Here is a 13,036-nt window from a genome sequence, read left to right as displayed (position 1 = left end):
TGCCATACTCTTCTCACATTTCACAGGTCGCAGCTCTCTAGCGCTCGTCCTTCCACGATGCCATCAAACATCTTCGATTACCCAGCTCAATGTATCAGCTTTATACCCCCATTTCACGTCGGACTTAGTATGATAATATATCAGCGTCCATCCGCACAATTTACCTCCGCGGCACTTGGCCGTGTACGGCTTTGACGAACCAATTCACTTGGCGAGTTTGAAATCATGCCAGGTATACACATATCGCTGACCAGATTGTTAAACTTGGGTCAACATGGCCTTGGATGGCTTTTAGATGCTCTGTCCAGGTGATTTGGTCATATGCGTATACCCCAACGGTATAAGTGACAACTACCTCTGAGCCTCATATAATTTGAGCAGTAAGTCCCAAAAGAGCTTTGCAGGCATTGGCAATGATTTCATGAGTAGAATCGATCACATCTAGTTTCTTGGTGGATCCTAGAGCATTCTAACCCGCAGATTCGTGCATGACACTTGATGCATTTAACCTTTCCCCAATAGCCACATATACCGCAAAACTGTCGTGCCGGCTTACTGTTAGCCGGCAATGTGGCACGAGAGGCCTGATATGACAATGGCGGCTCCGAGACGAGGGCCATCATAATGCGTTCAGAGGGCGCTGATGGAATGTAAGATCGTATGAGGGGGTCGTTATCAGAGTCAGATGCGATCAACTCGGAGGGCTGGTTGGCTGATTTGGGAAGAGGGCGGTTGGCATTGGTATCCGCTTGAGGAGCTGGTGTGTCTGATGGTTTTATAACGTTTGAACGCTGGCTCAAAGTTGTTGCGGTTGTTATTGTTGAAGCTGATAGTGCGAGAGTCGCCGGTTCTTCCGCAGCAAGGTAGTTTTTGAACTGTTTCCCAGAGGTAATGATCTTCCGAGTGTTGGAGGAGGTCTTACTTCTCACACCTATATAGCTTCTGTTAGCAATCTATCCACAACATCCCTCGCCATGTAACAGGTGTGGGAGCGAACCTTTGAGCGTGTGCTCCCTCTGACGTCTTTGCGGTACGGGAATCGATGTTTCCGTATGATTCTCCTTCTCCAGGGCTTCTAAATGTTTGGCGATAGCGCTGCGTTGTCTTGAATTAAGATCGGATCTCGCGCCGCTGGTGTCGCCGCCAATCTCTCGCGCTGCTCGTTTCCGGCCACCGGTCTCTCTGCGGCTGTTGGCGGGGGCATCGAACCGGGTAGCGGGGACGTATGCCCATCCTGGAGACTTGGAAGCCCGCGTCGACACAACTTCGATCAAGGAAGACATGGCTCTGGACGTCTGAGCAAAAGAAACACCATCCTCACGGTCAACTTTCTGATATCAACTTTCATGTTTGTCCTGTTTGCTAATATGCTTAAGTAATATACATGGGATTATGTAATTAACGTTATGTAATAGTCAAGTCACGTGTATATCTTGGAGAATTTCATGGCGTCGCTAAATTTTACGCTTTGGGAGATAGAAGAAAGAGAAGAGCAGGAGGGCTTTGAACGCAATTCGCAATGCCGAGCTGCGACAAAGAGGGGGAAATGCGACGTCGACAAGGGAGTGAGCGCCGGAAGAGGACAGAGTGGCCCAATGGCTAGCTAGAAAGGAGGAACATCCATGGTCGAGCGATATCACCGCGGCATTACGGAGTACTTCTGGATCAGATCTTTCTCTGGACCCGGTCTACTTTCTCTTCCAGCTCAGCGATATAGGAACCCAGGCGTTGGGTGGCAGCTCGCAAGGCCTACAGGTAGAAGGGAGAAACTCAATCAGCGCTCATCTCATAACATACATCTAAAAATCTATCATTACTCGTCTAGGATCATCAGGGGAAAAGAAATCTAACGCAGGCAGATTTGCTAGCGGGACGCAGCGAAGAAGAAAAGAAAAAGCTCGGTTTAAGGGTGCGAATCAGCGGGCTGTGGGCTCGGCGAGAAGTGGAGAAATTTCCCCAAAAAAAAAAACCAACTCAAATGCAAGCCCTTGCATGCGGCGTTTGAACAGGGGTGAATGAAAATAGCAGCAGGAGATGAGAACGAGTCCACGGCCCTGGTGGTGGTGCTGCTGCTGGTGCTTGGTGATAATGCGAGGTTTTAGATGCAGTAACGTACGTAGATGTCCCCCGTCAGCGCTTCGTTGGACATGCGGAACTCCTCCAGGATGTAGTAGTAGATGGATGCACCAGCAACGGTTGAGCCAGCAAAGAATCCAAGTAGCCTAAGACATTGCAAAGTGGCTGTTAATACGCAAGCGAGGCTGTTCGGTGGTAGAAAAGCATGATCCTTACCCTCCACGAAAGGCGCCGAGGCCTTGACCTGGGACGACGGCCTCGGTAGCGTTCAGAAGCTGCCTCGACGAAGAAAAGTGAGCGGATCTCTGGACATTGGAGAGAATCGATGGCTTATTCGCACGGAACGCCGTCAGTAGCATCCTGGAAGCCATATCCAAGTCTAATATGGAGTACGAAGAAATATCTGAAGTCGGCTGTTAACGACCGTGCCGATTGATAGCGGGCGAGATGTACGTACAAAGAGGTAAAGGAACAACGCTGCAACTGCTTTGTCTCCGAAAAAGTAAGGAAAAAGACACGTTTAACGAGTGTTGAAACGAATTGGCTCTTGATGTGTTGATGGAGATTGCAAAGGAGGATGGAGAAAAAAAAAGATTCTGCCGCAGAACGTCTTACATAAGACACTCTCCAGAACAAGAAATAAACGACGTCCAAGGAAGAAACAACTCCGGCATCGCGAATCAGCCACCACTAACTAACGACGACAAAACTGACAGGAAAGGGGGAGAAGCCATGAGAAGTCAAAAAAACGGAGAGGAGGCGACTCGGGACTTTTACTCGACGGCCAGAACTGCGCAAAACCCACGTAACCTGGGGCGAAATGGGTGCGACTCTCTCGTCCCCCTCCGTACAACCAGACCAGCGGAAGAGACCTGCGTCCGGTAGGAGGCAGATGCAACCTTTCTCGGACGGCTGGCGGCGGCGGACAGTGCGTATAATCTTCCTACGAAGCAACATCGCATCCCCATCGCCCCAAGATCCCGGTTCTCAAAGGAGACAAGACAAGATATAATATCAGACATGCCACGGCGAGATCCTGGGAAACTCTACCTGAGGCAAGACTGAACCCACAAAACCGAAAACCTGCCCGGCTCTGCTTGGGTTACTGATCAGGCGCCAAGGGGATCGATTCCACTGTGGATTGAAGGGCTCCCCGATCTTTCTTTGCCGTGACTACTCCAGCGTGACGACGACGAGGGGAATACATATATAGGGTTGGTGGGTGATGTCAGCACTCCATATATGTCTATCACACCGCTGCTGAGATGCAGGATGCCGTTCGCTGGAGCAACGCCTGATGGTCATTCGAACAACACTAGCCTGTGGATGTCCATGTCCATGTCCCCTATCACTCATGCTTCTGCTTGGCGGCTTTCTCCTGCTTGGCGGCGTAACACCAGTAAGATTGCTCGCTCGCCCGCGCTCGAGGTTGCTGTCTGGCTTTTTCCACTCCCCCTTTCCCCCTTGCCGCGCGGCACAAGCCAACCACAAGCTGGCATAGCCCGTTTTCTTGCTGTCGCCCCCCTGACTCTTGTCTCTGTGCATCGTTTGGGTTTGGGTTTGGTTTTTTTTTCCCTTCTCGCGGAAAGGAACCTCGTTGCCTGGCTCGTTAAAAAGCCAACTTAATATTAACAGTGCCTGCTTTGTCCAACATGCATGCCCCGGCTGCTGCATCTGCACAACGGGACTTTTTTTCTTCTTCCTAGTCAATCACTCGCCCTTTTGAATCTGCTAGCCGTTGACTAGTGATTGATATTTAGTTGCTGGGGCCCGCCACTACGCTCCTTTTCCAGTTAAAGCTTCTCCTGGAATAAACTCGTTGAGAGGGAACGCCCATCAATTGAGCTTATTTTCTCTTCAATAAAACAGCCCTTCTTCGAGGTTCAACTTTTCCTCGAACACAACGGCCATCCGCTCGCTAGCTCATTCGTTTTACACGTTTTTTAATTTTTTTTACTTTATTACAATTCATTCGTTTTTGGGATGTTGACAGAGGCATAAATTTATTTTCTTCGATTTACATTGCATTGCACTGCATCGCTTCCATACAACGCACTCTTTCATTTCGCCATGGACCGCAATCGTATCTTCTCCGCACGGGAGGTCGAGGACCGCATAGCTCGAGGTCAGACCATCGTGATAGCGGACAACAGAGTCCTTCGACTTGACGGATGGCTCCAACGCCATCCTGGAGGACGTTTGGCGGTTAGACACATGGTTGGCAGAGACGCCACTGATGAGATCAATATGTAAAGAATTCCCTCCTACCTTTATGCTGCACCCAGTTGGCCTACCTTTAGCTGTTTCCAGACAGGGTGAGTTATTGCGCAATACTGTACGCTTTTTCTTGGTACGAAGTGTTGGCAGTGGGAGTGGGGGGTACTGCTGAGCTTATAGCTAATTTCTTCGATCCTTCTATGATATAGCTACCACTCCGAGAAGACCCTCGCAACCATGGACAAGTATCGAATTGGTCGCGTCGAAGGTCCCTGGATAAGCATGACGCCTCCAATCCGAGGTGGTATATTCTTGACCCTGGCAGATGATAGCACAAGTGCTTCAGAGGATGATTCGCGTGGATCTGACACGAGTGAAACCACCGTTGAAGATATCATGGAGACTCAAGAGGAGCTCAAGGTGGAGATTAGGAAACGTGCAGCCGCGCGAAAGGCTGATATACAGAGTCGTAACATCGAGGACCACCACCTTACCCCGGAAGAATACACGGAGAAGATGGTGCAGAAGGAGCTCGACGATGACCACCGTGATTACCCCTCCCTGGATCCCGAGACACAGCGTCACATTGCGTCCAAATACAAGGAGCTGCACCAGAGAATCAAGGATGCCGGGTTATACAACTGCCCTTATAGCGAGTACGGAAAGGAACTGATACGATACTCCATCCTCTTCGGACTCTTCATCGTTACTCTCAGGGCTGGGTGGTACATCCCCTCTGCAGTTTTCCTTGGCCTGTTCTGGCACCAGATCATGTTCACTGCGCATGACGGTGGTCATCTAGCTATCACCCATAACTTTGCCATTGACACGATAATCGCCATGTTCATCGCAGATTTCTGCTGTGGACTATCAATTGGCTGGTGGAAATCCAGCCACAACGTTCATCACCTCGTTCCTAACCATCCTGTAAGCATTCCTTCTGCCGTTTACATATTGCACTTCTGCCGTTTATCTGTTGCATACCAGGACTAATCCTCTTCTCTAGGAACATGACCCAGATATCCAAAACATCCCATTCTTCGCCACCTCTCCTTCTTTCTTCAAGTCCCTTCGCTCCACCTACTATGATTTCGTCTACGTCTGGGACGCAGCAGCCAACATCGTCGGCCAATACCAGCATATCTCTTACTACCCCATCATGGGCATAGCACGATTCAACCTCCACCTCCTCTCGTGGCTCCATCTACTCTCCCCCCGCTCTGCCAGCTTCGGTGCAGTCGCCTGGACCAAACCAACTGAAATTGTCTTCATGTGTGCCCATTGGTACCTCTTCGGCTACTGCCTTGTCTGGTGCACAATCCCCACCTGGCCCCTACGCATCGCCTTCGTCCTCGTCTCCTACATCATCACCATGGGTCTACATGTGCAAATCACACTTTCCCACTTCGCCATGTCCACCTCTGACGTGAGTGTGGCCGAATGCTTCGCTCAGCGCCAGCTACGCACCACCATGGATGTCGACTGCCCTGCCTGGCTCGATTGGGTCCACGGTGGACTCCAGTTCCAGGCCATCCACCACTTGTTCCCTCGTGTGCCAAGACATAATCTGCGAAAGCTCCAGGGCTGGGTCAAGAAGTTCTCTGAAGAAGTTGGAATTGAATATAAGATCTATGGCTTCGCAGACGGTAACCGTAAGGTGATCGGACGTCTGGGCGAGGTTTCTAAGCAGGTAGAAATGCTTGTTAAATGTCAGAAACACATGGCTGCGACCGGCGAGAGCGGGCTCCATTGAGTCGTGCTAATACGTTCTTTGAAAAAGACTGCATTTCTTTCCAATACCTTCTCTAGTTCAGATTCTCTTCTTTTTCTCCCTTGAGTTGTGAAACGTTTCATTATAAATGTCAAGTCCGTCCTTTTACGCAGCTTTGCAATGTATATATTTACTTCCGTTTTAGATAGTTACTTTGTTACATCTTTATTTACACGATCATCAAGGTTGGAGCCATGGTTCGAAGCCCGTGGTGCACCGCATCCGACCAGATCCGAGTTTCGGTCTGGTGGTACCTCGCATCTTCTTCCCGCCCGCTCGATAAGCTTATTCGTTAGTGAAACCTTGCGCCTCGTGGCCCCCCCACCGATGCTCTGGCGATGCGGACGGCTTTTCCGCCAGCTTCCGCCAGCTTCCGGCGAACCTGTCTCGCAGGATAAGCTTAACTGTGATCCTTCGGGTGGAGAATGAGGGAGGGAAGGAAGATCAACCATGCACCTAATGAAATCTATTTATATTACTATGATTTTATCCTAACATTTCAGCCTGACACCGGCCCGTAACTCCGCTCCCCTTACTTCAAACATCACCTGGACTCCAACGAACAGCGCTGCGCACGCGGCAGCGAGGAACCCAAGTCCAGAATAAGAGCCAACGATACCCTGTACCAGCCCCTGCAGGCCGTCCAGCCCGACAGCAAACCCGACGAGATTCGCGGCCATCATTGCAAGGACGTTCCCCACCGCTCCAATTCCACATAACACGCGGTATGTGTTTGGGCGTGACTGCCATTTCTTTGCCGGGAAAAGAATGGTGCAAATGACTTCTGGTAAGACGAAGAGGGTAATGAGCCACCCCCACATGAGCAGTCGGAGGTTGATGTCATGCCAGATTGCAACGAAGGTGAAGACGGCGAGAAAGTTCATGACACCCCGAGCTTTGGCGAGTAAAGACGGTTTACTACTATCACCGGGGTTGCTGGTGCTAGATCTACCTCGCCCACCACCGCCAAGTGGGATATACATGTAGCGAACAACCCACCTGTTGAATGACCGATGCCAGCCACGCCAGAAAGCGAGGGCAGAGTAATTATTGGACATACACCTGACCATGTTTTCGGGAGGGTCGATGCCGTCAATTAACGCCCAGAGACGGAAAAACCGCCAGGGTATTAGTAGCTTTAGCCAGATGATGTGGAGGTTGAAGTATCCCAGCATACTGAGCTGGAAGGGCGAATAGGCCGACCAGTCTGGAGAGGATTTGGAAATTGCAACAACGTAGATAAAATGTAGAATCAGCTCCATCGACAGGAGCGTGAGGAGGAAGCGTATTCCATAAAGGATGGTGCGGGTTCGGGTAAGAGAAGCAGGGGTGTAGTGTTGTTGGTTTATGTAGTCGTTGAAGGTGAGAATTGGACCAGCAAGGTAGAGCGGCGAATAAAGAATGTAAGCCAGGTAGTTTTCCGGGCTGTATGCAGATGGCGGCGCAGGTGTAGAGACACGATCACGCTCTGATAATGCAGAGGGATCGATTTGTTTCTTCTTTAGGAAGTCAGATATCTTTAGATGTACAATGAAAAGTATGGGGCCGGGGAATGGAACGTACCTCTACAGGGCTTCCAGGCCGATAATCCAGACTCCAGTAATAGTCCATGTTGAAACTGATGAGTCTGAGAACAGTGATTTTGAATAGAACTTCCCACCTCGGTACGAGCCCTCCGATCCCATCAATCGATTTAGCCCACGCTACGAGGGGAGAACCAGGGTTAAACGAGGATAGGAGCAACGCAAGATCTGCAAAACGATATCCTTCGAGTAGCTCGTTTGCAAATAGTATGCCAATGTTGAACACCCATGTGGCGAGAGGTATCCGCGCTCGGGGGAGCCTGGTCGCAATCATATAATTGATCCAGAGGATGGTAAGGACTTTGAGTGCGGATATCCCGTGAAGGGCCAAAATAAGTATTATCCCAAAGGCGTAATCAAAGACTACCCGCTGTCTCAATCGAGCGTCTGCGTTAACAGCAGCACCTTGGGGTTTATCATCGTCCTTGGCCTTCCCGCCTATCGGACGGGCTGTTGACACTTTTGCAGGAAAGAAATGATCGTAGGCTCGACGAAGGCATGGATGGAGCACCAGCAGTATGGTCATGTAGGGAATGTTATCACGGAAGGTCGAGTATTGCGAGTCTGAGTTATCCTATTATACGATGGAGTGTGTCAGAGGATTTGTTATATAGGACTGGTGTACAGCTACTAACCACTCTACGCCCTGGTATCCAGCCCGGATCTAGCAGTTCAGAGTAACTCGCATAGGTTGAATGAGAGGCTACACATCAATCCACCGGGACAAATCGTTAGCATTGACTCTTCTCCTATCCCCCCCTTTTTTAATCCAGGACTCCGAGAAATGCTCACGCTGTGAGATATCGATTACTGCCTTGAACATCAGCGGCACTACAGTAAGGAAAACCAGGTAGTAGACATAGAATTCAACTGTATTCCATCTCGAAGGAGGCGCGCCAGCTCTCGCCGAGTCCGATCTCTTGCCATCGACATCGGTAGCACTCGCGCCAGGAGCATACGAGGGTGTGGTGACGGCCTTGAGAGGAGTCGTGGAGGAGACGGTGAAACGAGTGTCGAGGGTATCCAGGGAGTACAGCCTCCGCAGCCAGTAGATTAAACCCATAACAGCGCCGGCATGAGAAGACAGCGAGTGTTCTTCGTCGTCCCCTTTTTTTATCGTGAAGCCGCGAAATCCATCTCGAAGTTCGGACAGAAAAGCGAGTCCCGTGATTGGTCGGGGTTAGTCCCGATCTGGCAACTCGCTATTTCTACCGCCAGAAGAAGAATCTCATCGTGTGTCCGTCTTGATATCCATCATATCCATCATATCCAGGTCGACATCCTGCTTGACGAGGCGTGCAGGCATACAGTGATGGTCCCAGTCCAGTCAGCCACCCTTAAGGTTCCATGAACCAAGTTGATCGGATGTGTGGGAGGATATGATCTCATCGATGTTGATGTCATTGTTTACCCACGTTATATCCGTTCACTATATCTAGGAGGCGAGATGCCCCTCCTCTGCTACATCCTATGCATTCCTGCAAATGTTTTCTCGCAATTTCTCCTCGAAATTGAGTCAACTCGCACTTTATACTGCCGGAATTCATCGATTGGGCACAAGAGCTCTCCGTTATCCAGCTACTTTCAACATCAGAATGGCATCTTCCGGTGCAGGTTCGGGTGGCGCCTTTGAGCCGGTGAAGGAGAAACAGGCGCAGAAACAGCCTGGGTATTCAATGGGAGCCTCTTCGTACGACGTATCGGGGAACAGTGCTAAGACTTCGTCTCTAGACTAGAGAAGCATATGGCACCGACGAGTGAATCGACGAAGCTTGAGTCCAGCGGAGGCTTCGTCGAGTATGTCGGCTGTAACAAGTTGAAGGACAAGAAGGTCATCATTACTGGGGGAGAGTGCGTCTTGTCGTTCCCGTCGTCATCAACATAAAGATGCACTGACTGACTGGCTCTGACAGCTCCGGGATTGGTCGATCGGTAGCCATCCTAATGGCCCGAGAAGGCGCTGACGTTACCATCGTCTATCTACCGGAAGAACAAGACGACGCAGAAGCGACTGCTCAAGCGGTCAAGAAAGAAGGAAGAGACTGTCTCCTATTCCCTGGAAACCTTATGGACAACAAAACATGCGAGAACGCAGTGGCTGCACATATCAAGAAATATGGCCGCATTGATGTCCTTGTCAACAATGCGTCGAAGCAGATAATGTGCAAGGAGTTCTCGGAGATTGATCTGGATTCCGTGCAGAGTACTTTTCAGAGCAACATCCTACAGATGATCGCCATGTCGAAATATTCTGTTCCACATATGCAGAAGGGTAGCTCGTATGTTTCACGCCTCAGTCTGGCCCAAGTTATATGGTGGTTAACTGACTCTTTCTCAAAGTATTATCAACACCACTTCTGTAACCGCATTCCGCGGCTCGGGGTCTCTCGTCGACTACTCCTCTACTAAAGGAGCCATTGTTAGCTTCACCAGAGCGCTATCTCAGAGTCTGATTTCAAAGGGCATAAGGGTGAATGCAGTTGCGTTAGTTTCCTCTTCACCCCATTTATGTCATTTATTATTCGTTGGTGTTTATGGCGAGGAATATAACACTAACATATATCACATCTAGTCCGGGTCCGGTTCATACCCCTATTCAGCCTGCCTCACGACCAGCGGAGCAGATGGAAGGGTTCGGGTCTGGCTCTAAGCTCGGACGGCCCGGTCAGCCAAGTGAGATCGCCCCGAGCTTTATCTTTTTGGCAAGTAAGGAGGCGTCTCTATACTGTAAGTTCAATATTCTATACTCATTAAGTCGAAGCCTGACTGACAGCAATTTGTAGACGGCCAAATTCTGCACCCATATCCTCTTGGGGATTAGGGGTAAGTTAAACAAAAAAGTGGGCATGTATTGGTATACATTGGTCGGAAGTATGAGTTATTATTGTTTCTTTAATGTTAATAGGAAAGGAGAGTATGAATTAAAAACAATCATCGCGCTAAAATCAACGGTTAAACGCCTGCCAGGACACCACTAGCTCTCAGACTCGTTTTAAGAAAGGAGAATTTCCATAAACCCCATACCATGCTGCCCTGCAGTTTACCCAGAGATGTAATTCCGCAAAGCGCCGTTACCGTTGACGGAAGAATTGAATAACAAAAGAAATAACAAAAAGGATGAAAAGCTGACGGCTCGGAGTTGGTGAAGGATTGTCTAGATGATATCATTTCTGTCCCAGCCAGTGGGCTTAACGACCTCAGCCGACTTTGTGGGATGTGGTTTTTCTGGATTTTCGTATTTGGCCGCGTAGGGATTAGGATCTATCTTCTGATCCAAATTGGCCAGGGTATGGTTAACCTCGCGATGTTTCGCCTCATCAGCCCTAACATAGTAGAGCAGGTCGAGCATCTTCCTATGTCCCTCTGGCATGTTCCAGTATTTAATCGCAATATCGGGCGCTGGGAGCTCCGACCAGGCAGGTAGTTTGCCATCCTCCAAATCCTTGATGGCGTGGGTATAAGTCATGACTGCCTCTTCCTCTAGGTATCCGACGAAACGATGACATGTTCGCGGGGAGATGAGGTAGGAGAGGAAGAAGCCGTTGAAGAATACGCCCTGGGCACCTAGCACCATCAGACGCATAAACCAGCCTGGCTCAGCGAGCTTCAGGAAGGTGAGTAGATGCATGCGTTCATTGTAGGCTTCCTCAAGCAGCGTTTCGATCCAGCCGTTATCACGCTTCATCTTACGCAGGCTGTGGAGATGTCTGAGCATGCCACCGACCATTCCGGGGACGCCCGCGACGGTTTCGAGGAATACGAAGCGGATAAGCCATTTTCGTTCGGTCATCTGGAAGTGCTTGGGGGGTGCGGGTTCGCCGGGTTTTGTATGTTTGTAGCCCGTGGCTAGATCGGTGCTCCAGCGAAGGAAACGGACTGTCCCCAGTGCGACCCAATCTGACCAATTTTTTGTTTCGCGGTGGGCGACTACGATGTCTTTCATCTGCTTTTCGGTGAAGCTAGGTGGGATGTTAGCTGTGTTTACTGTCGTTGGATAAGATGTATCTGACGTACACAGGGTGTTCAAACGCTGATTCTGTCTCGACTATGCGCTTTGTCTGCTTTGGCGCAGCAAAGAACTCCTTCATCCTTGCTGGAGAGGTGGTGGAGAAGTGTCTTCCCTGGCCACGACATGGCGAGTCATGGCTGCCACTGTAGTAGAGCGAAGCCGAGTTGCCTCGAAGGCCAATGACCAGGCTGGGGGACGCTCTGAAGCCGCCTTTCAGGCATTGCTGCGAAAGGAGTCTTGCAGGGCCGGAGCCATGGACGAGGACTCTAAACGGAGCTGGTGATGGTGGGTGCATTGGATTAGAAAGTAGACAGGAGATAGTGTGTGTGTAATAGCAAAGGTAATAGTGAAGACTGTAGAGTTCTTGGGATGCTGAAGAGATATCAAATTGACTTCCTCCAGGAACCGGGTGCCTTGATATAAGAATCCAAATCGTCTTCAGCTTTCTTACTTCCAGAGCAAACAAAAGTAACAAATGAGGTCATAGGTGGACAGCTTAGGTAAGCTAGCCCCTGCTCCGAAAAGACCCGCGTTTCTTGGCGTACTTTATTAAGCGCGTCGGAAGGAGCCGGGGCCAGCCTCAACTCCCTGGAAGAACATAAGGAACTATAGCAGACCAGCGATATAGCAGGCCACGGCACGGCGTCAGGCACGGCGGTTAAGACATGGAGCATACAGATACTGAGAGAGTCGGCCACGCAGTTTCGGGTTTACTTTCCTGCAGAATTTTCATCATGTTGCTCTTCATCAGTCCCTTCCGGAAGATCCCGGATCATCGCCTAAATGGCCAACTAGTTGGTCTCAGCCTTATGAATCATCGCCTGGTCTGAGATACGAGATATTTGATTGATTTGATTGGTCAGGTGGGTCTGGAGCAATCTATGAGATTTCAATCTATCAAGCACTGATCATCTAAATACACGATATTGAGCTCCTATTTATGTTCCTCATACGGCCATGTATCTTGCCATCGCGGAGATGCTAGCTATAGCTGAAACAGGCGTTAAAACGCCAGGCGTAGCATTTGTTCAATGATAGAGAGCTGACACTGATATTTAATGAAACGGCGTAGTTGACTAACGTGTTTCGTATAATCAGGCAGTATTACACCAAATCTCTATTCAACACCTGGCGAGATGTGCAATAGGATTAGGTCGATAACTTCTCAGGCTTCAGAAAATTTCTACTACTCTAGATGATTCATTGGGCATTATCTACTCATAGCCTCATCGGCCGGCCCCTAGACCAAACCATGGGTTCATATAGTACTTTTATTGCTTCCTACTAGCCATATCAAAATATAACTCATTATTGCGCATGCAGATATAATACTAACTTTTATAAAAGTGAAGCCTATGGTAATAGCTATGGCGGCGCCTA

The 13,036-nt window shown here is 49.6% G+C and overlaps 6 protein-coding genes across 6 annotated transcripts; 2 read left to right on the top strand and 4 right to left on the bottom strand.

The window, feature by feature from the left end:
* Positions 1 to 504: 504 nt before the first annotated feature.
* Positions 505 to 1,283, bottom strand: GIQ15_05724 (uncharacterized protein; the record flags this gene model as incomplete). Its single annotated transcript, XM_033553141.1, has 3 exons — positions 505 to 509; positions 557 to 931; positions 998 to 1,283. 3 exons carry the CDS (start codon positions 1,281 to 1,283, stop codon positions 505 to 507), a joined length of 666 nt encoding a protein of 221 aa, XP_033404285.1.
* An 815-nt stretch (positions 1,284 to 2,098) lies between these two features.
* On the bottom strand, positions 2,099 to 2,447 carry GIQ15_05723 (uncharacterized protein; the record flags this gene model as incomplete). Its single annotated transcript, XM_033553140.1, has 2 exons — positions 2,099 to 2,222; positions 2,293 to 2,447. 2 exons carry the CDS (start codon positions 2,445 to 2,447, stop codon positions 2,099 to 2,101), a joined length of 279 nt encoding a protein of 92 aa, XP_033404284.1.
* Positions 2,448 to 4,530: 2,083 nt separating this feature from the next.
* GIQ15_05722 (fatty acid desaturase) lies at positions 4,531 to 6,046 on the top strand (the record flags this gene model as incomplete). Its single annotated transcript, XM_033553139.1, has 2 exons — positions 4,531 to 5,220; positions 5,300 to 6,046. 2 exons carry the CDS (start codon positions 4,531 to 4,533, stop codon positions 6,044 to 6,046), a joined length of 1,437 nt encoding a protein of 478 aa, XP_033404283.1.
* Positions 6,047 to 6,555: 509 nt separating this feature from the next.
* GIQ15_05721 (glycerol uptake protein 1) lies at positions 6,556 to 8,710 on the bottom strand (the record flags this gene model as incomplete). Its single annotated transcript, XM_033553138.1, has 4 exons — positions 6,556 to 7,563; positions 7,628 to 8,221; positions 8,283 to 8,311; positions 8,440 to 8,710. 4 exons carry the CDS (start codon positions 8,708 to 8,710, stop codon positions 6,556 to 6,558), a joined length of 1,902 nt encoding a protein of 633 aa, XP_033404282.1.
* A 532-nt stretch (positions 8,711 to 9,242) lies between these two features.
* Positions 9,243 to 10,468, top strand: GIQ15_05720 (general stress protein 39; the record flags this gene model as incomplete). Its single annotated transcript, XM_033553137.1, has 6 exons — positions 9,243 to 9,316; positions 9,379 to 9,498; positions 9,561 to 9,926; positions 9,988 to 10,131; positions 10,220 to 10,374; positions 10,431 to 10,468. 6 exons carry the CDS (start codon positions 9,243 to 9,245, stop codon positions 10,466 to 10,468), a joined length of 897 nt encoding a protein of 298 aa, XP_033404281.1.
* Positions 10,469 to 10,801: 333 nt separating this feature from the next.
* Positions 10,802 to 11,951, bottom strand: GIQ15_05719 (alternative oxidase; the record flags this gene model as incomplete). Its single annotated transcript, XM_033553136.1, has 2 exons — positions 10,802 to 11,606; positions 11,662 to 11,951. 2 exons carry the CDS (start codon positions 11,949 to 11,951, stop codon positions 10,802 to 10,804), a joined length of 1,095 nt encoding a protein of 364 aa, XP_033404280.1.
* Between the last annotated feature and the right edge of the window lie 1,085 nt (positions 11,952 to 13,036).

This window comes from Arthroderma uncinatum, assembly GCF_011692745.1.
Source record: "Arthroderma uncinatum strain CBS 119779 chromosome Unknown scaffold4, whole genome shotgun sequence".
NCBI classification, from domain to species: domain Eukaryota; kingdom Fungi; phylum Ascomycota; class Eurotiomycetes; order Onygenales; family Arthrodermataceae; genus Arthroderma; species Arthroderma uncinatum.
This window is presented reverse-complemented; position numbering and strand designations above follow the sequence as displayed.